This window comes from Colius striatus, chromosome 6 (assembly GCF_028858725.1).
Source record: "Colius striatus isolate bColStr4 chromosome 6, bColStr4.1.hap1, whole genome shotgun sequence".
NCBI classification, from domain to species: domain Eukaryota; kingdom Metazoa; phylum Chordata; class Aves; order Coliiformes; family Coliidae; genus Colius; species Colius striatus.
The window spans coordinates 1,109,058-1,133,571 of record NC_084764.1 but is presented as its reverse complement, the minus strand read 5'-3'; the positions used below and the strand labels follow the sequence as shown (position 1 = coordinate 1,133,571).

Below are 24,514 nucleotides of genomic sequence, written 5' to 3'. Positions count from 1 at the left end.
GGAGGCCAGCGGCCGGCACTCGCTGCTGGGCCCGCTCGGCCTCCCCACCCGCCTCAGGGCCCTGCTGGGCAGCCCCGGCCCATTGGGCCTCGGAACTTACCTCACGGTCTGCCTGTGGGTTTGCTTTGGTTCGGCGGTCTTGGGCCGAGGCTGCTGTGGGAAGAAGTTTGTGTCTCTGAGAATGTGGGTCCTCATGTCACCGCTGTGCCAGGGCTCAAAGCATGGCTGACCTGCAGCCACAGAGACTACCCACCCCAAAGATCTTCCCCTGCTTTCCCCACAGCCCGTTGCCCAGCAAACCCTCAACCATGTGGAGGTGATATGCTTAGGATCTTTGATAATACATACCTAGCACCTGGAAAACCATCCCAAGACAGGCTGGATACCTCGAGACGACAAGCCCTACCACCCTCAGATGAAGTGTGGCATCTCTCAGGACAGCCAGGCTGCACGTGAGTCCCCAGCGTGCTCGAGCATAACCAGGCCCTCGGTAGTGGGAGGGTTGGGTGGAAAGGGAGCATCATGTCACACAAGCGTGGAGCAGGGGGGAAATGGAGCTGCGTCCATGGGCAAGGACTCACTCTGCAGGTGTGTCTGTCCCATAAGGAGCTAAAGAGAGAGGAGCAGTGCCACGGCAAAGTAATGGCCGTGAGCTGTAGAGCCTGAGCAATGGAGGCAGAGAGCAAGGCCAAGCCTCTGTCTACCTCCTGACTGAGTAATGGAAGCATCTGATGAACCAGCCTGACTTGGGTTTACATCAAGTCCTTCATTGTTAAGTTCCGAGTTTGGCAGAGGGCACAGCAGGGCAGAACGCCGGCATCCCGCAGCGCATTTACTGCATGGGAAGCCATGGCTGTGGCGACAGTCACCTTTGTGTGCCACTGCGTTGCGGTGCTCTCACGAGAGGGCACAGCAGGGCAGAACGCCGGCATCCCGCAGCGCATTTACTGCATGGGAAGCCATGGCTGTGGCGACAGTCACCTTTGTGTGCCACTGCGTTGCGGTGCTCTCACAGAGACACACGAGACATCCCGTTTCTTCACACAAAGTGTTTCACTTCCTTTGCTCAGTGACCTTAGAAAGAGGCAATACTCGCACTTGAGTTCCATAGAGTCTCTCCACTAGGTATGGGGAGGGGCTGCTACGCCCACACCAAGAACCTTGTAACGCAGCAGAAGTCGTATAATTCTGGCAGCTTATCAGAGCAAAGCAGGGTGTTTGGCTAGAGCGGTTGCTTTCATCTTTCTCTTGTTTTTTTTAAACAACAACAGAAAAAAAACTTAGCAATGCCAGTATGTAACATTTTGTCATTAGCCTAGGCGGGAGAAGCCGTTTGTTACTCACGCAGAGCTCTGCCAGTATTCATTATTCTTGGCTTGCAGATGTCTCTGGAGCTCCAAACACAGCACCCCATACAAGCTCACTGATGTACCTTAGTCCTAACCCTCACCGCTCTGCTTTCCTGGCCCTAAGCTCTGCCAGCTCCTTCTTCAATATGGCCTGCAGTATCTTCTGATTTTCCATTTCAAAGTCTCTCTGACGCACACCTGAGCTTCTGCCGTTCCACATGACACGAGCAGAGAGACCTTGAGGGGAAGAGGAGGGGGGAGAGCTGGGAAATCTGAAGGCAAGTGTCCTTGTGTGCGTCAGGATCGGCTCTGTGGAGGTTGGACAAGTTATACCACTGCACACCTGACCTCTTTGAAAAGACAGGCAGAATCTAGTATGGTTTTGTTGAGGCAGTGATCCCACCACTGAAGTACCACATCACCTCATAGTTAAGTCTTGATTAAATTCCAGTTCAGATAACAATATCTTACTTGCCTGCATTCCCCCCTCCAGTTTCACAAGGAGGTGTTTTTTTGCATCTGACCTATTTTGTGTGCTGCCTCCGTGTGTTCTGCGTCACGTGCGCTTTAAACGTGAATCTCTTCCTTTGGTGTGTCTTCCACAGCCAAACCTGTGGATTCCAGGATCCCTCTGTTATATAAATGCTGATTATCACCATGAAAAGAAAGGTTATTTTCCTGTTCCCTAACAGAGAGTATCAGCTACACTGAAAACCAGCCCTCCGGGGTCTCTGAGGCACCTTCCAAACACCAAACACCAGTTCCAGAGAGGGCCAGAAATTCCCAGTAACCAAACTCCTTGTCCCCTTTATGGTCAAAGCTATTCATTACCTTTCAGCATGTACTTCCAATCTTGACCAATGCTCCCTTAGCCAGGTGTTTCTCTGTAGGGATGTGTGTTTCCTTGGAAGACAATAACTGCTTCAGTGCAGTAGCCAGGCCAGAAGAGACTCCGTAGCCCAACTCTTCAGCACACTGGGCCTGGTACTCTTCTTCGGAGGAAAGTCTCACTAAACAAACCAAAATGAAGCAGAAAGTTTTGTGCCACTAAATTGTTAATTCTCTGCAGGCTGCTGGCAAGCAAGAAGTGCCTGCCTTGGGCGTTGGTGGCATTGCAAGAGATGCTGATGAGCCAAGAGGAAACCAGCGTCCAAACATGAGAGGAACCGGGCGCCTAACGTTCTCACTGGAGTTCTTCCGACAATCCTGCCGTCACTCTGAGGATGCCGTGCCAAATGCTGCCCTGGCACCGTGCCACTGCAGGCACCGCTGTCTCACCAGCAAGGAACTTGCCCAGGGTGTGTAACTGAAAACTACAAAGAGAGAGGAGCACGGAACTAGAAGATTCTTCATGTCCGGGCACCTGTATGCCAGGCCCGACATCCAGGTCCTTCCGAGGAAGGGGTGAAGCCCAGCTCTAAGGAATTCAGCTGCACGATGCTGCTGGAGGGAGCACTTGAAATGTACTGCTGGGGCTTGTTGTGGGTACCAGGTACAGCCTACAACTTGTACCCCTGAGGTCCTTAGCCCCAGATGTGCCTGTATGTGTTGATGATTAATATCCTGTTGCTATTGTGCGTGCACCACCGCCAGCCCGTGGCACGGGACATACGTATTGGTGGTCTCGACAACTGCTCAGGGAGAATTGTTTGATTGCTTTCATCATTTGCCTCTGCAACTACTTGTCTCCTCCTCAGACTAGTTTCAGGAGATTTTTGTCCTCTTTTGAACAGTATCAGTGCCCACAACAGAACCTGCCTGCCACAGCTACTGTCGGGGAACGTGTCCCCTCTGGCACACCTTCAGCAGAAATGATTACTCACACTTTGAAGAAACAATAATCCACTGCCTCCAAATATGAGTTAATTGCTTTTAGGGACCAAATCAGTGGTTCTTTCCTAAGGCAGTGGATGCTTTGCTCACTCCTGCAGCAGATCTAGATTTAATTCACTTTTTGTCATGAAGGGACTAAGGAGCAATCTGGGGGATTTCGTGTGAGATTGAGTGTTGGGCTTGTAACAGTGCAAGATTTCAAGCTGGGGTTTTTTTAACATCCTGCCTGTTGAATCATTTGGATAATTATACTCAGAGAATTATCCACTGCTGCCAGGCCTTAATTGCTGAGAACCTGCAGCGGTGAGAGAGCCTTTTCTGCTGTGCTGACACCCTAAAAATGTCCATCCAAAGGCAAGTTCAGGGCAGCCCAGAATAGAGACTGAAAAGCCACAGTCAGGCACGCTCATGACCATGCACAGGTTGGAACAGCAGCCACAGGGTGACACCGTCTCTGCAGTCACCCTCAAATGAGGTAGAGTACAGTTTCCCCAGCTTCCCAGACACAGACTGAAAATGCAGATAGTGGGGAGGAATAAGTTTTTGACTCTCAGTTATTATGAGGCTGGAAATCAAAAGCCATTGGGTTTGAAAGAATTCACGTCACAGCACAACAGCAATTTTACAGCATCCTCCCACTTTCAGCACAGTTGCTGCTGGGGGCAAAGTGAAGGTAAGGGATACTTGTGAAGATGTAGAGACACACTACGTGACTTGGGGTGTCCTTGCTGCATTATACCAACAAAAAGGAGTCTCAGCTTCTTATGGAAGCTAATTCTATCCATGGGTGTATGCCTGAATTAAACAGAAACCCTGTTAGTAAGTGTCCTCTATTGGGCTTTTCGTTCTTTGCAGAATGTTCACTTACACCTGCACAAAAAACATGGTTACAAATACGTCAGGATTGCAAATCTCTTTGCATCAAATCCTTCTGCAGTCTGACCCTTCGTCCATACTTCACACAGAAACCTTTCCTCTTGCAAAGTACATTCAACTCCATGGGTCCTGACTGCGCTTCTTTGGTTTCCTGAAGAGTTGCTAATAGTTGTGGTTGATTCCCCACCACTGCCATCCCCTCACCTCTCACTACTGCTCGTCCATCTGATCTTACTACCCAGCTCTCATGTTATTCCACCCCAGGAAGAGGCTGTTGGCCATACACCAGTGCTGTTATGAAAGCAAAACAAAATGAAACCCCAAAAAAGGAATGCAGTGAAGTGCAAGATGTAGAAAGAGGCAGCAAAGCCCCTTTGAGATTCAGTACAAGTTCTCCTGGCACTGCAGCACATACCTATTGTTAAGGAAGGAATCTCTGTCATCTGCCAGCTCCTTACAAACAAGAGCGTTCTCCTTTTTTGCCTTTCCCCTCTTAACTTATGTGTGGCAAATTGTGGAGTGTGATGTTGAGGACTGGTGTGGGGCCCAGTGCAGTGCTGGTGAAGGACAGGTACTGCTGAGCCACTGGAGCATGGAATGAGTCTCCCCATAACCCATCGCGTTTCTAAAGCTCTTCCTGCATTTTGCTATCGTTTTGTGAGGTAAACACAACAGCACTCCGGGCTCTAAAACCACTGCCAATAGACCACATCTTTCACCTTTAGGATCTGTAAAAACACTTAGGGCCTTGCCAATTTCTTTTTTCTCTTTGAGTCAGCCACGAGATTGCAATTGGGTTTGGACTCCATATGGACTCCAGAAGAGAGGAGCTCCGTTCCAACCTCGTTTATCAACCTTATCAAGGCAAGGATTCCTTCTGCTCATCCTATCTACCTGGGTGGGATGGATGGAAGGTGGGTGGGGAAAGAAATACCTCCAAGCTGCAATGTTTGAGGACTGGTTACTCTGGGCTACAAACGTGAGGGAAAGCAGGTGATGAGTGTCCCACGCTCGGCGTTGAAAGAGCCAAAGAAGTGCGTGTGGGGGGATCGTGCCAGGGCACATGGGAGGCAGGCTCCCCTGCCTGACCTCCCCTCCAAGCCATCCTCCACCAGCCCAGACAGCAGCAAAAAGGAGGAGGAAGCAGCTGTGAGCTCAACAGGTCATAACACCGGGGTTGTCCTTTGTCTCTTGAGCACATTTACCCCGTCTCTGAGAAACAAATGCTCAGGGGAACGGGATAAAGTGTTTAGTGTCACGGGGTGACACCCCCTCCTCTGCCTGCCCCCACCAGCGGTCCTTATCCACAGGAATCTCAGAGCTCCGTGTCCTAAATGGCACCAAAGCAGCTCAGAAAAACACTCCAGCAAAGACACCCTGGCATCATGTGAGCCACCCTTTGTCTTCTGAGTTGAGGAGGCAAAACGGTGACAAGAGAATGGGATACAAGATCTGAGATGCCTGGATCCTGCTGGTTGTGGTCAGGGCCAAGGGTAACGCTCGGTATCGCACACGCAAAGTTTGTTTTTCCCTCTCTGCCAGTTTCTTAGCACCAATTGAGGCTTCACACTGACACCAGCAAAACTGCACTTAAATCACAGCCCTGAGAACCGGCTACACGTATCCAAAGCTGAGCAGAGTTCAAACCTCAGCCCTGTGCTGATACAGAGTCTTTTCTGTTTTAAATTGCCCACCCACTCACTATTCCCAGCTGCCGAGCCACATAACGTTCAAAGACCACACACAAGGTGCAAGAGTAATAGGGGCCTGTTGAAAATTAAAGTGCAACAGCTTAGTCGAGAGGATAGGTTCCAGCTCTGCTGCCTAGAAAATCAGGGCAAGGAATGAGGACGGAAGGGCAGACAGAGACCGTGGGAGATCCGCGCAGAAAGCCATGGGAAGCTACACCGGGGCGTGTTTTACAGAAATCCCCTACCCTCAGCTCACAGATCAACACATGCAGAGCTTCCTCTGTGCAGACAGGAGAGCAGCAGCTCACAAAAGGAGGTGGCTGGAGATGATACTGGGGCCCCAAAGCTCATCCTCAGCTTGGCTGTTGGCTGGAGGCAGTCAAAAACCCCTCTCTGTGCCTGATTCGTCCCTCTTGAGCAAGTGTCAGGAAGCAGAAGAGCCTCATGCAAGTGTTGTGCTCTCGCTCACAGCCCACACCAGACAGCAAAAGTGTGCAAGAGCTCTGCTTGCTTCTCTGCAGTGCTGCTGCTGAAGGGACCTTGCTCACAAGGGCACTCATTCGAATGCCATGTGGCAGTCTCCCGTTCCTCTTCATCCCATCACAGACCAGAGAGTGTTGTGATGCTGCTCAGCGGGGACACAGAGGCTGCAGCAAGCCAGCACCAGCGCTCAGCTTAGAAGAGAGCAGGGTGTTCCTGCTGACCTCCAGGCTGGGATTCACAGGGTGTGGAAAGCGGCTGTCACCCTGACCAGAGCTGCTCGGGTCTGCTCTGACTCTGCACAAAAAGCGACTGTTCAACCTCAAAGCGTTTTTAGATCATTCTTACACTTTGTCCCGTCGCTTCTGTGCGTAAAGAAAGTGTCTTTGTGTGTTTTTATACACCGAGATCTTGTGCTCAGCCGCTAACCCAGGCTGAATGCTTGAAGGCTGACTCAAGCTGTAGCGTAAGTGTGAGCTGTTGTGCCCATCGCCGCTGAGACAAGGCAATGTTGTAACGGCACACGGCGCAGCCCGGCCTTCGGAACGAGACACAGCCAAGGTGGTGTCTAACAGAAAGCTCTCGGGGTGTTTGGAGAGGCAGGCTGCCAGGGCTCTATGGGTATCATCCTACTCCTTAGCCCTCAGCTGGGACAGCAGCTCAGGAGAGATGAAAGGAGGAGAGATGAAACGCAGCGTGCCACGAGCTCTCTTACTGCAACCCCTATTGCTGCTGGCTAAAGCAAGTCAGGGAGACAACGGAAGGGAAAAGCCAGTCAAGTGCCTCAGCCTCTGGTTTGAACCCAGAGCTACACACAGGAGCCAGCGTGTGTGCCTGGAACGGCCTAGGCTACAGCCTCAGACACAAAAGCGCTCGCAAGCGTTCTCAGGCTTCTGCATTTGATCCCAGGTTTGGGCTTCAGAACACGTTCAACAATAAACAGAGCCAAAGGTATCGAGCCTGGAAGTCTGGTGGTTGGTGCTGTTGCTCTCACAATTCCACAACCTCTTCAAAACATGGTAAATGCAAAAAAACCCACCCACATACAGATAGGTGCACATGCCGAGGTGTACGTGCATGCCGCTCACTTCTGACCCCTCAAGCACAGGGATAAACCTCACGGCACACAGCTGCCTGACACCATCCCACTGTCACACACATCAGCCTTTTCCTCCTGATTGATAGGCTCTGCTAGGGCAGCACAGCACAGCAGATGTGTGTGCATGGGTGCCATCGGGGGACTTTTAACGCTCCTTCTCTCCCCCACCGCCGGGCTTGTGAATCCTAAATACCGGGGGAAGGGAGAGGAGGGATTAAGGGCCATCTGAAGAGAGCAGTGTAAAACTGCACCGAAAGCAAAAACCCTCCCACCATAACCTACCCTTGTCCACCCCTGTGTCAACAAATATGCAACCAATTAGTGTAATTGCAGAGTTATTTATGGCGCACAGGAAAGTGTAGTCAGGGACCCTGAGAAACGAGGTTGTGGGGATAGGAGCGCCTGGGCTCCCCCCTCAGCCCCTCCTTCGCAGATGTTGAAGCTGACTTGTGGTGTCCATGTGTCTCGTAACCAAGGGCCTGTCTACTTTGCAGGTGTTGCTTGCTGCATGGGGGCGGGGGGGAAGGGGATGAAAGGAGACCTGCAAAAGAGTTGGGGTCTTCTGATTTCAAACTGTGACCAAAAGCTATCGGTTGGGTTTAGATATTCCCTGTCCCTCCCCCTTGCAGCCTACAAAAGCCCCGGGCTTAATCCCTTCAGATGACCCTTCCGACAGCAGCAACAACACTGGAACATAACGGGGGGGGGGGGGGAAATTCTTAGCTGCATGATTTGATTGTTCAGGGTGACAGTTCTGTTACTGTTCAGTGCCCTGCACAAGAGAGGTTTTAATTAGAGCTATTGAGTGGTTTGAATTGGCACAATTAGGGTCAGCATTAATGATTGCTGCATGTGTTCTTTTGAACAGTAAGGGCTGGGGTTTTTTTTTGCCCACAGACGGGAGGGGGGTAGCAGCTAATGAACTAGGAGAGTGCAAATTATCTCTGCAGAGCTGGGGCAAGTGTAATACACACTGGGGATGGAGCAGAGAGCAGGAAGAGCGACCACAGCTCATGGGGCTGCTCCAGAAGGCTTCGAGCAGAGCGCTGAGCACCGTCAGGCCCCGTTTGCTTGCTCAGGGGCTGAGGCCACGTAGAGCACCGGCAGAGAGGTGTCTCTTGCATTGCAAGGGAAGACTTGTGAGAGGCAAAGCACAGGTGGTGGGTTGGTACTGGAAAATATGGAAGGAGGCAGGGAAAAGGCTGCAGTCTGCCGAGAACAGTGGCCTGCCTCAGGAACAAAGGCGTGCTCCTGCAAAGTGGTGCTCCCATGAGCAGGCTTGTGGGCTTTACCCACCCCACATTCACTTCAGTGGGATGCTGGGTGAGTTCAAAGACACGCAGCCACATAAGAGACAGAGAGATGCGTGGCTGTGTTTGTGTACAAGCACCCTCCCGTGTGTGGAAACGCCTCCCGTGTGTGGAGCTGCCTTCGCCGCGCCGCAGCTGCACGCCAGAGCCACACGCGTGTGTCAGCCCTGCAGAACGCTGCTCCTGCCCCTCCCGAGGAAACAAGAGTCCTCACAGCACCCTGGCACTGGAGTGAAACAAGGCTGGGCAGGCTCAGCAGAGATGCAGAGCTGGAGTGCCGGGGGAAGGGCAGAGACACGGGGAGCATCTCGCCAGCACTCCTGCCATCGGCTGCTTTCGCCCCCTCTCCCCCAAGTCTCTCTCATAAGGGCTTCAACTGTTCCCATGGCCAGCACCTTGGCTTGGGCAGACATCCAGCATCACTTAACAGACCCAGAATGACACCTCACACGTTCTTGAAGGTGAGGAAGAAACAGCCAAGCTGAGTGGTCTGAGCACCCTGGGGGTGACAGCACAGAGCTGCCAAGGAACACGCAGGGACATCCACAAACATTTCACCACCACCTTCTTTCAGTCTGGCTTGTTATTAAACAGCCACAGGCTCTGGCACGAGCTGGAAAGCTGAACACAGAAGTGCTCTGAGGCAACCTCTGCCTCGGCTTTCTTATCACATATCCTCAGAAAGGAAAGGCTTTTCAGTCAGGGCTTAGATTTACATTGCCAAACCTATGGCAGTGGTCTCCACACAGATTAGTTAGGAGCAAATCGGATGCCACAGCCTGCAGGATGGGATGGGCACAGCACTGGGCCTGAGCTTGAGCTGCCTGGAAAGAGGGCAGAAGCTAAAGGACATGGAGGAAGCTGGGTGTGAGAGAGAACGCTGTGAGAAGCTGGCAAAAGCTGCAGGTGGTGCTCTGGGGGCTGGCTGGATCCCTCTGAGGCTTAAGGGCGATGTATACAAGCGACAGGCAAACCACACGCATGGCTGGAGTGGAGCACTGGGGACACTGAGGGAAACAGAGCTTTTCCAGGCTGGTGGGCCTGGTAACCAGACCTGTAGATGCACATAAGGCTGAGATAACCTGCCTAGCAGTATCATGAACAACAGATTCAGGTGTGGATGTTGCAACACGAAGCCTGATGAGGGAAAAGGTTGTTAGGGGCAAGTTGTCTCGACTGAAGAAAAAAAAGGGAGATGCAGAAGTGGCCAAAGAAAGGGTCAAGAAACACAGAAATGGTTGCTCTGGGGTTCATGTGGCTCTGGGGGCACTTGTCAGGCAGCCCCACTCCTCCTCACTGCATCTGGTGCCAGACCATAAGCAAAACCCCGTGTTTCTGGCCATGCCAGCAGCCAGACCTGCTCCCACCCCAGGCACAGGACAGGGGCTGGCCCTGCAGGGAAGATGTTCTTTCACTTGCTAGCAAGAAGCAGCTGGATGGATGGATTGAGCATCTCAGCATCACCACGTTGGTGCCTGATCCAGGCCAGAGGGCAGGAGCAGCTGCACACCACTGGCTGACAGTGGGGAGGGGTTTCTGGCTTTTTGGGGTTTCAGTTCAGCCAATGCAGATAAACTCTTGGTACTGAGGAAGGCGCCTCCTCTACCTCCAAACTGGTGGTCTGCACTGGGAGCAAAGCAGTGAGAAGAGCCCTACAAGACAGGGCAAGGGCAGCAGCACTTTTCCTACGTAGCATCAATTCAGAGTGCTGTGAGGATCCTGTAAAAATGAGCTAGAGAATGAGCTAGAGCTGTGGGCTGAGGTTCAGCACAGCTGACTGGGGACCCACGTCCCCTGCTTCCTCACCTGCCTCATTTTCACTGTGTGCAAATCAACTGGCCCTCCATTAGCCCCAGCTCCTCCACTCCTGAGCTGAAGCGACTTAGCATGGCCCTCCCTGGCTCTGTGGCAGCCAGTGACTGTAAAGCAAGATCCTGCACACAAAAGCTGTGAGAAGTCATGAGACACAGCAGCGTTTTTGCTCAGCCCTCAGCTGGCAAACAGCAGAGCTGGAGAGCCCTAGTGCAACAGCCCCCGGGGAGGTGTCTGGGGAGCTGGGCTCCTGCACTGGGTGAGTCACCAGCTGCCCAACAGTGACACTTCTAGCACCTTCCTCTGCCTCAGTGAAAAGCAAAACCAGAAAGGTGAGCAAACACCTCTAGAGATGCTGACTCCATGCCAAGAAAGGGCCCGTGAGAGAAGTGAGATGCTGCAGGCTCTGCAATGAATGGCTCCAGCTGGAGATCCAGCTTTTGGGAAGCCTGTGAGGCCAGGAGGGTCCCATCCCGAGAGCTACAGCACTGCAACCCCCCCAGATGCACACTGGATAAAGCCTGTGCTGTTACCTCTTGCTTCTTACCACTCAAGATCCCACTGAGCTCAACAGCAAACACGTTTCACCCTTGTGCCAAGGATGTGGCTGAGCACACAGACATTGCCAGGTCACACTCACCTTCCAACAGGCTCCAGCACAGGCACTGGTGTTCACAGCTGTCCTCACCGAGGTCTGTCCTGCCCCTGGCATCATTCTCCTGCGTGGGGGGAAAGAGAGCTTAGTGGCCTTGCCTGCCCTCTGCACTTACTCCCCGGTTAGGGTGCAGGGGGCCAGGCTGGCACGGGGAACGTGATTTAGGAGCGGCTGGCCTCGTGCTTGGTAAATTGGGCCCATTCTACAGCCCCCTGTCTGCGTGTATCACCTTACACACAGAGCACATGTTGATGGAGGGGCGCTTTTGCATGCTGAATAGCATCCACATGTCACCCAGGAGATGTTTCCCGTCCCTGGTGCTGCTGTGCCGTTAATTTCCCTGCCTGCTTTGCCTGTTTATCTCTCGAACCAAGTGTGTCGGGCTGTGAGAGCCACAGCCAGCAAAAAGCCAGGGACACAAACATCATCAATATCTATGATGGGCACCCAGGAGAAAGCAGCAACTCCAGCATGGCAGGCTTTGCTTTGCACCCAGCTCAGCCTGGGCTGGGATGCCCCAGAGCTCCGCTCCGCTTCGTCTCCCATTTTCCACGGGGCAGCGAGGGCACCTGGGAGCAAGGAGGGCTTTCTGGCCCTTTAACGGTCCAGCCTTCCTCCTGTCACAGCCGCCCTGCGCCCCCTCCCCTCTCCCCCAGCCTAGTTAATATGTGCCAAGCCCTGACACCCTGAATGCTTTCCCAACGCCCGCACTGGGAGCGGGTCAGGGTGAGGGAGCTGGGATCCGTGTGAGAAGGTCCTCGGTGCCTCACACCTGCGGGCCCTATTCAGCACCACTGTTTACACATTGTCAGCCACAATTAATTCTTTCCAGGGACGCTGGGCTGCCTGCCTCCCTCTGCACAGGGACCCCATCCTGAGCTGTTGTGCCTGTTAAATTGAGCATGGGGTGCCGCGATTAAACTCGGGTTTGTGGCTCTCTCCCTGCCCTTCCCTTGTCTCTCCCTTAATAACGCTGCCTGATTGCTGGCATCGGAGTAAAGAGGTAATTACAGGCACTGAAAGCAGGGGAACACAAGTGTGTGTGTGGAAATGGGAATGGGGACATCTTTTCTGGCCAGCCTCGGCTCGAGATGGGAACCGCAGCCCTGGGCGACATCCAGGGCATGGGGAGAGGAGAGGAAGAGGGAGAGGGAGAGGAGAGGGAGAGGGAGAGGGAGAGGGAGAGGGAGAGGGAGAGGGAGAGGGAGAGGGAGACGGAGACGGAGACGGAGAGGGAGAGGGAGAGGGAGAGGGAGAGGGAGAGGGAGAGGGAGAGGGAGAGGGAGAGGAGAAGAGAAGGAGAGGAGAAGAGAAGGAGAGGGGAGCACGGGGCTGCCCCTGACATCGCTCAGATCTGCAAGAGCCTGCGGATTTGCTGGCCCAAATGCACATTCTCTTCAGCACCCCCAGCTTCTGCTACAGCTGTACCTGTGCATACAGGCAGCTCTTCTCCCAAGACACCCCCCTCAGACTGGCTGGGAGATGCCCCCTGGGCTGCCTGGCTGCCTCCCCAGGCTGCTGGATGGGAGGGAGGCAGCAGTGAGAGCTCGCTGGGGGCCAGGAAGGAAACAAGAAGAGAGTTCAGGAGCTGGAGCAGCTTTTGCCAAACCTCCACAGGGCAGCAGCTTCTTTCCCAAAGCTCTTTGCTCACGTGGGAATGGGACAACTGCTTTTTGTTATTGGGATGGCTGAGAAGTCAGAGCCACTTTCTTTTTGCCTAGAACAGAAATGTGCAGCTCTCAGAGCAAGTGGAGAGGGGTGTATCAGGCTTTGTGCCTTTGCTCAGCTGCTCACAGGACTCAGTGCCACAGTGGGGCTGCAGCTTCCCAGCACAGCACACACAGTGTCCCCAGGACTGGATGGGCATTGCTCAGAGCCTTCCAGCCAGCAGCCTGGACTAGAGCTCCAAGCCAAGCTAAAGAACAGCTGATGGCACATGATAGACCAAAAAAATACCCAGCAAGAGACTGCCTGAAGTTCTGAGGCCCCAGCATCTAAAACACATACTAACCACAAAACTCACTGGCTCCAAGCAGAGGCTTTTCGGGCTTGGAGAAGAGCAGCCTCCCTGCTTTGTATCCCCTGCTCCAGAACTGCCCGTGCAAGAGAAGAATCTTCACGTTGGCAATCAGAAAACCAGCCTCCTCAGAAACGTTGCTGTAAAACAGCCTCATGCACACGCGGGGTGTGCTGGAAAGGACGGGCTACATCTCCCTCTAGTGCTGAACTGCCACCAACAACCTCATCCTGCTGCAGGAGCTGCGACCTTTCTGCACTGGTCTGTGATTAAGCCCCACAAACAAACCAAGAAGGTGGCTGCCACATAGGAAGGCAGCTTTATGGGATGGCTGCAGGCAGACTCACAGGGACTGAGAAACCTGAGAGTCCCTGAAATGAGAAAGGGTTTAATACCTCCTACATACCAATGTGAACCCAGGGCAAGCTTGGTTTGCTTTGCCAAATCTCGTTCTTCACTCTGTGCTTCAACTGAAGAGCTAGGCAGTTGTGCACATCACATCCCTGATCATCAGCCACCCCTGGCATCACAGGCCTTTAGTGCTTCCTACAGAGCAGTACCTGGGGAAAGCAGCCCCTGAAAGAGCACCAGCTGGACTTATGGCCCTTCCAGCCGTCCTCCATCACAGCAGCCTTACTCAAGGAAGGGTCCTGTCGGAGTCACACAGCGAGCAGCAGCTTTCAGCATCCCCTTGCATCAGCCCATCTCACCACCTGCCCCTACAAGGACAGCCAGGCTTGACCCTGGCTCCTCCCAGCTGTGCAAGCTCACACCAAAGCTGCCAGCCTCCATGCTCGTGTGCCAGGCACTGTGTTGTGTGCACCGGCCTCCCCAGCGCTCGGGGAGCACAGAACTGGCGTCTCCCTTTGGGGTAGCCAGAGCTTGCTAGGAGGAAAGGGGAGAAAGCAGAGAGAGGGTCCTGGGGGCTGGAGGGAACAGAGGCAGGTTGGCTTCAGCACATCACCTGGGTCAGGCTGGGCAGAGATGAGGGTGACAGGCAGCAGACGTGGCATCCTCAGCGCTGTGAGAGCGAGAGGGGCTGCTGAGCCAGATGCACCACCAGCAGCTGCAAGCCCTCTCCCAGGCCTCTCCTCTGTCTCCATCCCCCAGGAGAAGCAAGCCTGCCCCTTCTATCCAGGTGGGTAAAATCTGCCAAGGACCAGCTGAAGGCAGGTTTTTGTGATGGAGGCCTGTGAGTAACCTCAGCAGCAGGTGTTGGGAGCAGCCCTGCCTGCAAGAGCCTGAAGGGAAGGTTCCTAGAGCAATGGTTTTCCCCAAGCCCAGCTCCTGGGACTCTGAGCACTGTAATTATCACCAAAGCTGCAGGCTGCCTGCTGCCCTTTCCAACAGGAGGCGAGAGCCTTCAGCCTCCCCTTGCTCACAGGAGGCTGTGTGCTTCTGGAGCGCTCCCTAAACCTCTGCTAATCAGCCCCGAAACAATTAAGAGGATCCCCTGTTCTTGTTGTGTGGCATTCCCAAGCTGATGGATGCTCCTGTAGCAAGGGAGGAGCTCTGGCAGGGGAATGCAGGGCTGCAGGAGGCGATGCTGCCGCAGGAGCTTTGCTCTGCAGCCCTGGGAGAGTCAGGCAGGGCGAGCAGAGGGCTGCAGAGCTGACCTGCGGGAAGGAGGCTTCCAGGGGCCATGGAGACCCCCACCATGACAGTCCATACACAGAGGTACATGAAAGAGGAGAGGGAACAGGCTGGGGGAAGGGGGGGAAAATGAACCCTGGTTCAGATTTCAAAGCAGGCAGGGCCAGGAATCAGTTCTGGAGCTAATAGTTGTGATGTACCTTGATGTCCTCGGGCTCATGCCCTGCAGAATCCCCAGGCTAAAGCCCAGGGGCAGGAGTGGGGGGCAGGGAGGCCAGCCTGCACAGACCAGGCAAGGAGGCTGTCCAGCCTGCAGCTCCATCACCTTCAGGGTCCCTTTGTGGCCCCAGCAGTGTCTCCTTCACAAAGGGCTTTGGAAGGGCCCTTTGGTTGTTTTGCAAATGAGATTGGTGAGCAAAACCAGAGGCCTTGTGAAGCTGCTGCCCAGGAAAGGGGGAGGGAGAAGGAGTCCATTGTCCCCCCACACCGAGTGGTGGGATCTGCCTGGCCCCACTGAGAACGAACCAGAGCGACTTTTGCGTGGACTTTTAGGTAAAATTCTCCAGAAATCCCAAGTTGGGCAAAAACTGTCCCCAAAAGGCCTCTGTCCTTCCCTTCCTCTCCTCTGCATGGGGCTCGTGGCCGAGCTGCACTCACTGAGAGCAGGGGGGACCTTGCCCAAGCTCTCAGGGAGCTGGGCAGAGCTCCCAGGGAGCACAGGATGGGACCCAAACCCAAGGAGGGGTGCTGCCTGCTTTTCACGTTCAGCAGGCTCAGAGAGAAGCGTCTCATGTCGGTTCAACAAGCTGAAGCAGAGCATTCCCACCCCAGCCACGGCAGAGTGCTCCCGTGGGGTCACAAAGCCTCCAGGCACGCCCCGGGGACCTTTCTGACTGGTTTCACTCCAGGAGAACATGGTTTCCCTTCTTCACCACACAGCAGCACTTCCAGCAGCTGCTTTGCTGCTTTAACAACCCCCCCGTTGCTCGAGCGCTGGGTTTGCCAGCCTGAAGAGCAGTCTGCAGTGGCACTTTGCCCCTGAGAACAGGCTAAAAGTGAGGCTGCTCTCCCAGGCTGAGGACACCAGAGCAGCAAAGCCCTGCCAAGAGCATGTGCTTGGGGCTCACAGCACAGGGAGGGCTGGGAAGCGTTACCCAAGGTCAAGCCCAGACCTGAGGTTCCATCTGTAGCTCGACCCAAGGCTGCTCAGGAAGGGGAGGTGGTTGCCACCCGACTCACTCTCCTCACCTCTGCAGGTGCTGAGGGAGCTGCCATATGTCCTTACAGGGATGTGTGTGTTATGGGGCAGACAGACTGTGAGAAGTGGTTCAGTCTGTAAAGAGCTCAGTCACCCTCCACGATTAAAGGCTGATCTGAGCATGGAGTCGCTGTCCTGGCTCCCCAGAGGCTCTGGCTTGCAACAGCCTCATCATGGGCTGCTGCCTGTGAGAGGGTGGGATATTCCCTTTTGCACTGGCCCCATTGACTGCACTTCCCATCACACTGGCTGGAGCATCCTCCTGGGAGATGAGGGATTCCTTTGGTCGCTGCTGCAAAGAGCAAATGGAAGTAAAAACACGTTGCTAGTAACTGTGTCCCACTAACAAAGCCAGACAAAAGCCCTGGCTCAGCATCAGCCCGGGGCCAGGACAGGCCTGAGCACTGGGGCTGGCCACAAAAACACCAGGAACTGGGAGCCAGCTGTGCCCCAGCCATCAGGGCAGCTCCAGGCTGTGAGGGCTGCAGCAGCCCAGCAATCAGCAACACAACACACGCACCAGCAACACACGCACCAGCAACACACGCACCAGCAACACGTGCAGGAGGCCGGGGGGATGCATCAGGCGCCGGGAGCAGGACCCAGCACACACAGCCCCTTGCAACCTTTGCTTTTTAAAGCGTTTCCTCGGGGTGGAGGGAGCGTCTGGTGCTGCTCGTTGCGTTACACCGTGTCTCTGAGCGGCAGCACCCCCGCTGAGGAGCTGTTTGGGTCTCACCCCGGGAGCAGCGAGGCTCTGCACACACAGCCAGTGCCCCAGGCGGCAGCAGCTGCGCAGGACCTTGCTCAAGCTGCTCTGCTTCGGAGGAAGCCCTTCAGCAGGAGGCTGCAGCACGTTTGAGCTGTGCGGAGAGGGAAGAGAGAGACTGTTGGAAGAACGTCTGGAAACGTGGCTCTTCGGAGCTGAGCCCAGGGAGCAGCCAGAGGAAAAGGCACGTTTTGGCTGGGGGTGGAACGAGGGGCTCTCCCGCTGAACAGGAGGCTCTGTCAGGACAAAGCCTCCTCTGAACTGAGGCAGACGACACAGCCATCAGCTCAGCAGCCCATTCCAGGCTACCAGCAGCATGCCCGTGCACCACCCAGGCCCTACTGCCTCCCAGCACAGGAGCCTGCTCCTCCTCCAGCCCTGCTCCTCCAACCCTGCTCCCTCATCCAGACCTGCTCCTTCCTCCAGCCCTGCTCCTTCATCCAGCCCTGCTCCCTCATCCAGTCCTTCTCCAGCCCTTCTTCCTCCAGCCCTGCTCCTCAGCAATCCCAGCTGCAGGTCCCAGGGCAGGGAGCAGATGCTTTAGGGCCCAGATGTGCCTCTTTGGGCACAGCTGAACACAGCCCCCCAGCTCCAGTGCCCTGTAAAACCAAGTGAGTGTCCCAGCAGGAATCAGGGTGAAACGACGACCCTAATTCATTGCTTCCCTCAGTGCCGTGGTGGCTCCTGCTCAGCTCCTGGGGACCCGCAGGAATGCTGGAAGAGCAAACAATGGTTGGGGCAGCTGAAACACTCTTCTCTGGCCCTGTAAAGACAAGGGGTGAGGGTGATAGGAACCCCTGTGCTGCACTCAGCTCTGCCAGGGCCCTGCTGAAGCAGGGATGCTCTGTAACTGCTTCATCGTCCCACTTGGCCCTTCTCACACCTCCTGACAAAGCTCAGCATCCAGCTGAAAGGCAAACCCAGTGAAAGCAAGGGAATGCTGGGTGACCTGCAGGGAAAACACACCTGAAGGCACAGAAAGAGAGAAGGAATTGCTGTGGGCTCTGCTCCTTTTCTCCCCGTCCCTGTGAGCTGCTTGGGCAGCCCTGGCTCGTGCCTGGAACTCCTGCAGGTGCCCAAGGGAAAACCAAGCCTTGCGAAACCATCTCCTCTGCCTTTGTTTGCCAGGGCCCCGGCAGTGAGGCTGGGCAATCCTCTCTGAGGCCTGGGCACCAGTAAGGGCCCCTGTCCCCAGGCATGGTGCTGTGCTGCCCACAGGGGTAGCAGAAGCCAGGGGCAAGGCTGGGAGCTGCGGGCACGGCTCTGTCCCGAGCTGCTCCAGGCAGGGTGGGAGATGCCTGTGCTGGGCTCCAGCCGTTGTCGGTGATTTTCCAGCCTGGAAAAGAAAGTTCCCAAGCAAAGAGAGAGCAAGAAGAGGGAGAATGGGTCTGACTGGGGCTGGAGAGGCTGGGGCTGCTGAGCTGCCCACCCAGGAGCCACGGGCACTGCACTGCAGCATGGCACAGCCCTTCAGCAAAGGGACTGCAGTTGGGTCATGCTGCAGCAAAGCCCCTGGTTAAAAACCCCTTCCCTGGCACTGTAACACAACTGCTGTGCAACAACTGTCCCTTTATATTCTGCAACCAGGGGACAAGGCTTTGCCAAGGGGGATTTTCTGGAAGCAGCCTGGAGAGAGCGAGAGCCCTGACCCTGCCCGAGCTGCGGCAGGCACGGAGCAGCGGCTGAGCTCACTGAAGCCTCCACACCCCCCTGTGCTCACACACACCCCCCCAGCAGTGAAACACCAACCCCAGCCTCCACACGCTCCTGTGCTCACACACACACACTCACACATCCCCCAGCAGTGAAACACCAACCCCAGCCTCCACACGCTCCTGTGCTCACACACACACACATCCCCCAGCAGTGAAACACCCAACCACAGCCTCCCTGTGCACTCCACGCTGCTTCCCAGCAGCCCTGAGCACCTCCTGGGCCTCCTTCTGCTGAGTCACTGCCATTCTCATCACAGCTGCCGTTGCAGATCACAGTTATCACAGGTCTCACCTTCCTTCCTTCCTTCCCAGCTGGAACACAGGAGGTCCCACAGCAACACAAGGCAGAATTCCTTCCCTGCTGAGGTGAGGGAGCACTGGCAGGGGCTGCCCAGATGGGCTGTGGAGGCTCCTTCTCTGGAGACATTCCAACCCAGCTGGATGAGTCCCTGTGTGCCCTGCTCTAGGTGCTGCTGCTCTGGCAGGGGGGTTGCACTGGGTGAGCTTTGCAGCTCCCTTCCAGCCCTTCAGACTGACTCCAGCAGAGGCCACAGGTCTCAGGGTTCTCACCCCAGCAGAGGGTGGTGGATCCAAAGGTGATGACGCCCTCCCCACGCCCACAGCAGCCCCACTGCTCAGTGCCACATGCCCAACCCTCCCCGAGCACCAAGGACACTCCAGACCCAGAGCTGTGTTTCTCTCGTATTTTATTTGAGCCATTGGAACCCTTGTCAAGACTCAGGGTGCTGTACCAGTACCAGCACCATCGGCACAGGGCAGTGAAACGGGCAGTTGCTTACTGCAGTGCAAGTCACAGCCAACAAAAAGCTTCCGAAACAAACCTTTCATTAGGAGTGGGGAGCAGCAGGTGACCTGCTGCCTGACCTACGGCTGCAACCACGGCCCCGAGCACAAACAACACCCCTCTGCAAGGAAGCTTTATGTACAGCACATGGAGAGTTCCGAGAAGCCTACAGCTACGGGGTTTGCTCTGAGCCACAGCTGAACACGCCACGGGGGGGTCAGAGTGTTCCTCTACTCTTCCTGGAGTACAAAGCCAAGCCCGGGTTTAAGGTGTTTATAAAGAGCTCTGCCTATATACACCAGCTGTGCACTTGAGACAGTCACCAAAGAACGTCAGCAAGAAAAGGGTTATCAAAAACATTTAATACAATGAGGCCAGTGACCCTTCCCACCACGGTCCACATCTACAAAGCTGCCCGTGTCCCCCCTCCCTCCCTCCCTCCCCCAGCCCCAGCCCTCCCCGCACAGTCACATACTTACCACACGCTTTAGCAAGTATGGCTTAAAAAACGGCCCCCGGGGCAAGTCTGACTTAACAGTTCAGTTGCCACTGTCAACAGATCTGGACCTGGACCTGGACCTGGACCTGTGCCGATCCAGCGAGGACGGGGATTTGGATCTGCTGGACGAGGCCCGTTTCTGGCTCTTGTCTGGCGCCGGGGATCTGCTGAGCGAGCGCGACTTGCTGCGGCTCCCGCTCCGGGACCTGCTGTAGGACTTGCGGCTGCGGGAGCGGGAGCGGCTGCGGGAGCGCGAGGAGCTCCTGCTCCGGGACCGGGACCTGCTCCTGGACCGACTGCGGGGGCACGGGGCGAGGGGTGAGCGCCGGGCGCGGGGGCCCAGCGCCGCCCCGCTCCCCAGCTGCTCCCTCCCTACCTGTGCCTTTTGCTGCCTTCAATTAGCTTGATTTTCCTCCCGTTAATTTCTTTACCAGAAAGCTTGTCAATAGCATTCTTTAAATCACTGTAAGAGGCGAACTCAACCACCCTGCGGAGGGAAGCACAGACGGGTCACGCGCCGGAGGGCCGCCAACGCCGGGCACACGCGCCCTGTGCAAACACCCGCAGGTGCCCAAGGCTCCCAGCGCCCCGCACAGCCACCCGCAGCTCAGCCCCGAACCCGGAACGCTCCGCTGAGCCCCCACCCCCTGCCCCTGCCCCCACGGACGGCAGAGCCTTACCCTTCGTTTAACTTAGGCCTGTGTGCGTCTGCAAACGTTACTTCCCCAGCTTGTCTCATGAAGTCTTTGAGATCCTAACGCAAGATCAGGCACGTTACGCAGAGAAGCGCCACGCACGCCTCTCTACACCAAAGCAGCCACCACAAACCAAACCCAAACAAGAGCAACCTAGGGCTACTGCAAGAGAAGATGTTAGAGAAACGACTAAGGGGGCAGGTGCCACACCTGGCTTCTATCGGAACTCAGTTATCTCTACCAGGGGGAATTAATGGAAACAAAGCATGTTGCTTTAAGCAAAATGCTGGTCAAATGCCTTAATGCTGAGGAAAGTATTAGTCTATGGAGATTATTATACAGATTAACTAAGAGGAAGAGAGGGGGAGGAGGAGAAAGAGGGAGAGAAGGAGATGGAGAGAGAGAGAAAGAGAAGAAGGATGAAGAGAGGGAGAGAAAGAAAAGAAGCAAGAGCAAGGGAGCAGGAGAGAGCAGAGAGGAGGGGAGAAGGAGAGGAGAGGAGGAGGAGAGAAGCAGAGAGAGAAGGAGAAGGGCAAAGCAGCACATTTGCATCTCTGCTGGACTGAGCGTGCCGCAGCACCCGCACGCTGAGCACTAGAGGAGTCTGCGTTTACAAGTCTCAGAGGCAGAGAGAGCATTTCCCCTTCACACCAGACCCGTCACTGTGTGCCCCCGTACGTCATTAGAAATATAGTTTACTTTACCTTCATTAACCTTTCCCTAGGCTAGCCAAGCAGCAACCTGCTTTAAGCGCCCGGCGTAGCGTCACGGCCCACTGCCCGACTGGCTCTTCGCCACCCACGCGCCGAGCGCTACCCAGCCGCTGGGAGCCGCCAACCGCGCCGCCCTGGCCCCTGGCAGGGCTCCGGGACATGGGCTACGCTCCGTGGGTACCGAGGGAGCACTTTACTGCCATCAGGATTCACTCCAACGACCACCTAACTTCGTATCTTTTCAACCTCTTTTTCGACCGGGAACCTCTTTCTTTATTCGGACAGGAGGAACAGCTCTCAACTTAGGCCTCAGCTCTCGTTAAGGCTCTGGGATCGCTGACATGTGGCACTTTAAGGAGTGCATCGGTTACGTCTAGACCGGCAAACACAGATCTAGAGGTGGCCCCCGAGTGACACTGGAGGAGCTGACTGCCAAGTCAACCAGGCCCAACCAAGAGTGACCAAGACAGAACGATTAGGATAACCCACGGGCACTCCTCGTCATGAGGCCAACGACACAGATAGGCTGGCAAATAAAGGGTTTAATATGTGGTTAAAATGGATTTAACAGAACAAGGAAAATAAATAAATATATCATCCTCAAACATTGACAGTTAACAGTATCATCCAGTTAAATTAGCTACTTTGCATCTCAAGCCCTTACAGTTACGTTAACGTTAATCACCCAAAGCGGTTCAACCACTTACAGTTAGCTTTAACCAATTACTGTTTACCAAAGAGTTACATTTACACACCCACTACACCAAGCCAAAAAGAACAAAAAAGAGTTAAATAGAGTTTCAACCAACCTGCCAGCTGACTCGGGAAGACAGGTTCTCCACTATGAGGCGGTTTTCTGTCCTCACAGGGGGGGCGTTTCTGCCGGGAGGCAAGGCCAGAGTGAAACTGTTTCCCTGCTGAGGGGAGGGAGCCCTGGCCCAGGCTGCCCAGGGAGGGGGTGGAGGCTCCTTCTCGGGAGGTTCCCAACTCCCCTGGACACGTTCCTAACCTAAGTGGACACGCTCTGGCAGGGAGCTGGACTGGATGAGCTCTGAAGATCCCTTCCAACGCCCCCCACCCTGTGATTCTGAGCGTGATCTGCTATGTTTTGTAGTCCTCACTACCCCACTGTCGCATCTGACTGGCTGGAAAGGCCAGTAACACCTTACACTGGCTCGTCCCAGCTCCAGGTCTTGGACTGAGCGAGCCCACAGTGCCCTGTTTGACCCTGCATCAGCTGGAAGCCACACCTACCTCCTGTCACTGCGTGGACGGCGGCTGCTAAAGCGGTCAGAGTACCTCCCTCTGCCTCTGCCCCTCGAGCGTGCTCTTGCGTGCTCAATTGTGACCCTGCAGGGAGAGAAAAAGAGAAGACACATACATTATTGCCTTTTTCCTCTCACAGGTTCCTTCACAGCTACAGTCACCGGGGGGAAATAAACACCCCACATGAAATCCTCAGTGCTGGTAACGCAGCACAAGTCAGGGCGGTGTCTTAGACACTCGAGCTTCTGTAGGATGACACAGGACACCTCACCTCTCGCTGCACAGCTCTTTTCCATCCAGCTCATAGACAGCATCGTCTGCATCCCTTGGGTCCTCAAACTCCTGCAGAGCCACCGCAGCAGGAGAGAAATACACAGAAAAAGTCACGTCACTGAGAGATTATCAAACGCTCGTTAGCCCTGCTGCACTCTGAGCTGAGGACATCCCTGCACACCAGATGTGCGTGAGACTGAAAGGCTGTGGGACCCGGGGAACAGAAGGCTGAGAGGAAGCACCTCATCAGCAATTAGAGGTACCTAAGGAGTGGATGTCAAGCGGACAGGGTGATGTTTGTTCTGTATTCAGTGAGAGGACTGAGGGTAATGGGCACTGCACCACAGCATGTTCCACTTGAACACAAGGAAACAGTTCTTCACCGTGAGGGTGAGGGAGCCCTGGCCCAGGCTGCCCAGGGGGAGTGTGGAGGCTCCTTCTTGGGAGGTTTCCAACCCCCCCTGGTGTGACCTGATCCGTGTGAACCTGCTTTAGCAAGGGCTTGGGCTGGATGAGCTCTGAGGAGCCCCTGCCAGAAGCATCCTCACCACCACCCCACACCCACCCGGACACACCCCAACTCACCACAAACCCAAACCCCCTCTTCAGGTCGATGTCCCGGATGCGGCCGTATCCCTTGAAGAACCTCTCCACGTCCTTCTCCCTGGCGGCTGGGTTCAGCCTCCCGATGAAGACGCGGCAGCCACTCATGGCTGTGGGCGAGGAGCTCGCTGCGGGTGACACGGCGTCCTTCTCCTCAAGCCCTTGTCCTCCCACCCCGTGACTCCGATCCCGGCCCCTCAGCACCCCCTGACCAGTCCCTTCAGCCCTCAGCCCCTTCGCCCAGCCCCTCAGCTCCTCCCATCCCGGCCCCTCAGCCCTCCCCAATCCCGTCCCCTCAGCTCCTCCCATCCCGTCCCGCCCCATGACTCAGCGCCCCGGCCCCTCAGGCCCCCCCCGCCCCGCCTCCGCCCCCGCTCCGGACCAATAGGAACGAGCCATGTGGACTCCGCCTTCCGCCGCACCAATGGGAGCGCGGCGCTGCGCCGCGTCCCCGCCCACCGCGGGCCGAGCGCCCCCCCCCGCGCCGGCGCATGCGTGCTGCCGCCGCCAGGCCCGGGGAGAAGCGCCTACGCCATCGCTCCCACTCAAAATGGCGGCGCGGGCCGCACCCAGCGGCCGCAACGGCGGCGTCAGGGCGCCGCGGAGCGGGCGGGCGGGCGGATCCCGGCGCGGCCCGCGGCTCCCCGGCAGCGCGGTGTGCGGGGGCGGCCCGGGGCGCGTCACAAACCTGCGGAGCGGCGGCGGGGCGGGCGGCTGCGTGCGGCGCGGTGCGGTGCGGTGCGGTGCTCCCCGCGCGCCGGTCAGCTCCGGACTGCGGCGCCGCGCCCGCGCTGCGCTGCCAAAGGGAGGCGGCGCCGCGCCTCGCCCGCGCCCCACGTGACGTCGGCGCCGCGCGCCCATTGGCGGAGGCGCCGGCCACGCCCCTCGCCGCAGAATCTGGGTCAGGGCAGGATGGGGGGGGCCCGGGGGTCTATGGCGGCTCCGCTGCGACAAACCGGCTGCGGCGGCCGCTCCCCGCCCCGCGCAGCGCCGCTGCCCGCGGGCACTGCAGCCCCGTCCGCCGGCCCCGTGCGCGGGGGAGACGGCGGGGCCGGACGCCCCTCATCTCCCTGCCCCCCCCTCCGTGCGCGGCGGGGAATGGCCGCGGCCGTCCCGGCGCTCACGCTGCCGCTGCGGGACGAGCGGGGCTGCACGGCCCGGGCCCGCCGCTGGAGACACCTTGGGCAGGCGATAAAAGCGCAA

At 56.2% G+C, this 24,514-nt stretch overlaps 1 protein-coding gene across 2 annotated transcripts; it reads right to left on the bottom strand.

Annotated features, from left to right (window-relative positions):
* Window positions 1–19,710: 19,710 nt before the first annotated feature.
* On the bottom strand, window positions 19,711–24,093 carry SRSF5 (serine and arginine rich splicing factor 5). 2 transcript variants are annotated; one of them, XM_061997562.1, is made up of 8 exons: window positions 24,000–24,093; window positions 23,294–23,439; window positions 22,707–22,777; window positions 22,424–22,519; window positions 21,979–22,048; window positions 20,442–20,515; window positions 20,138–20,248; window positions 19,711–20,057 (listed from the first exon to the last, which is right to left on the bottom strand). In XM_061997562.1, exons 2-8 carry the CDS (start codon window positions 23,417–23,419, stop codon window positions 19,802–19,804), a joined length of 804 nt encoding a protein of 267 aa, XP_061853546.1. In that variant the 5' UTR covers window positions 23,420–23,439; window positions 24,000–24,093; the 3' UTR covers window positions 19,711–19,801. The 2 variants fall into 2 exon arrangements, with proteins under 2 accessions (XP_061853546.1, XP_061853547.1); XM_061997563.1 differs by lacking the exons at window positions 19,711–20,057; window positions 20,138–20,248; window positions 20,442–20,515 and adding an exon at window positions 21,419–21,695.
* Window positions 24,094–24,514: the final 421 nt, after the last annotated feature.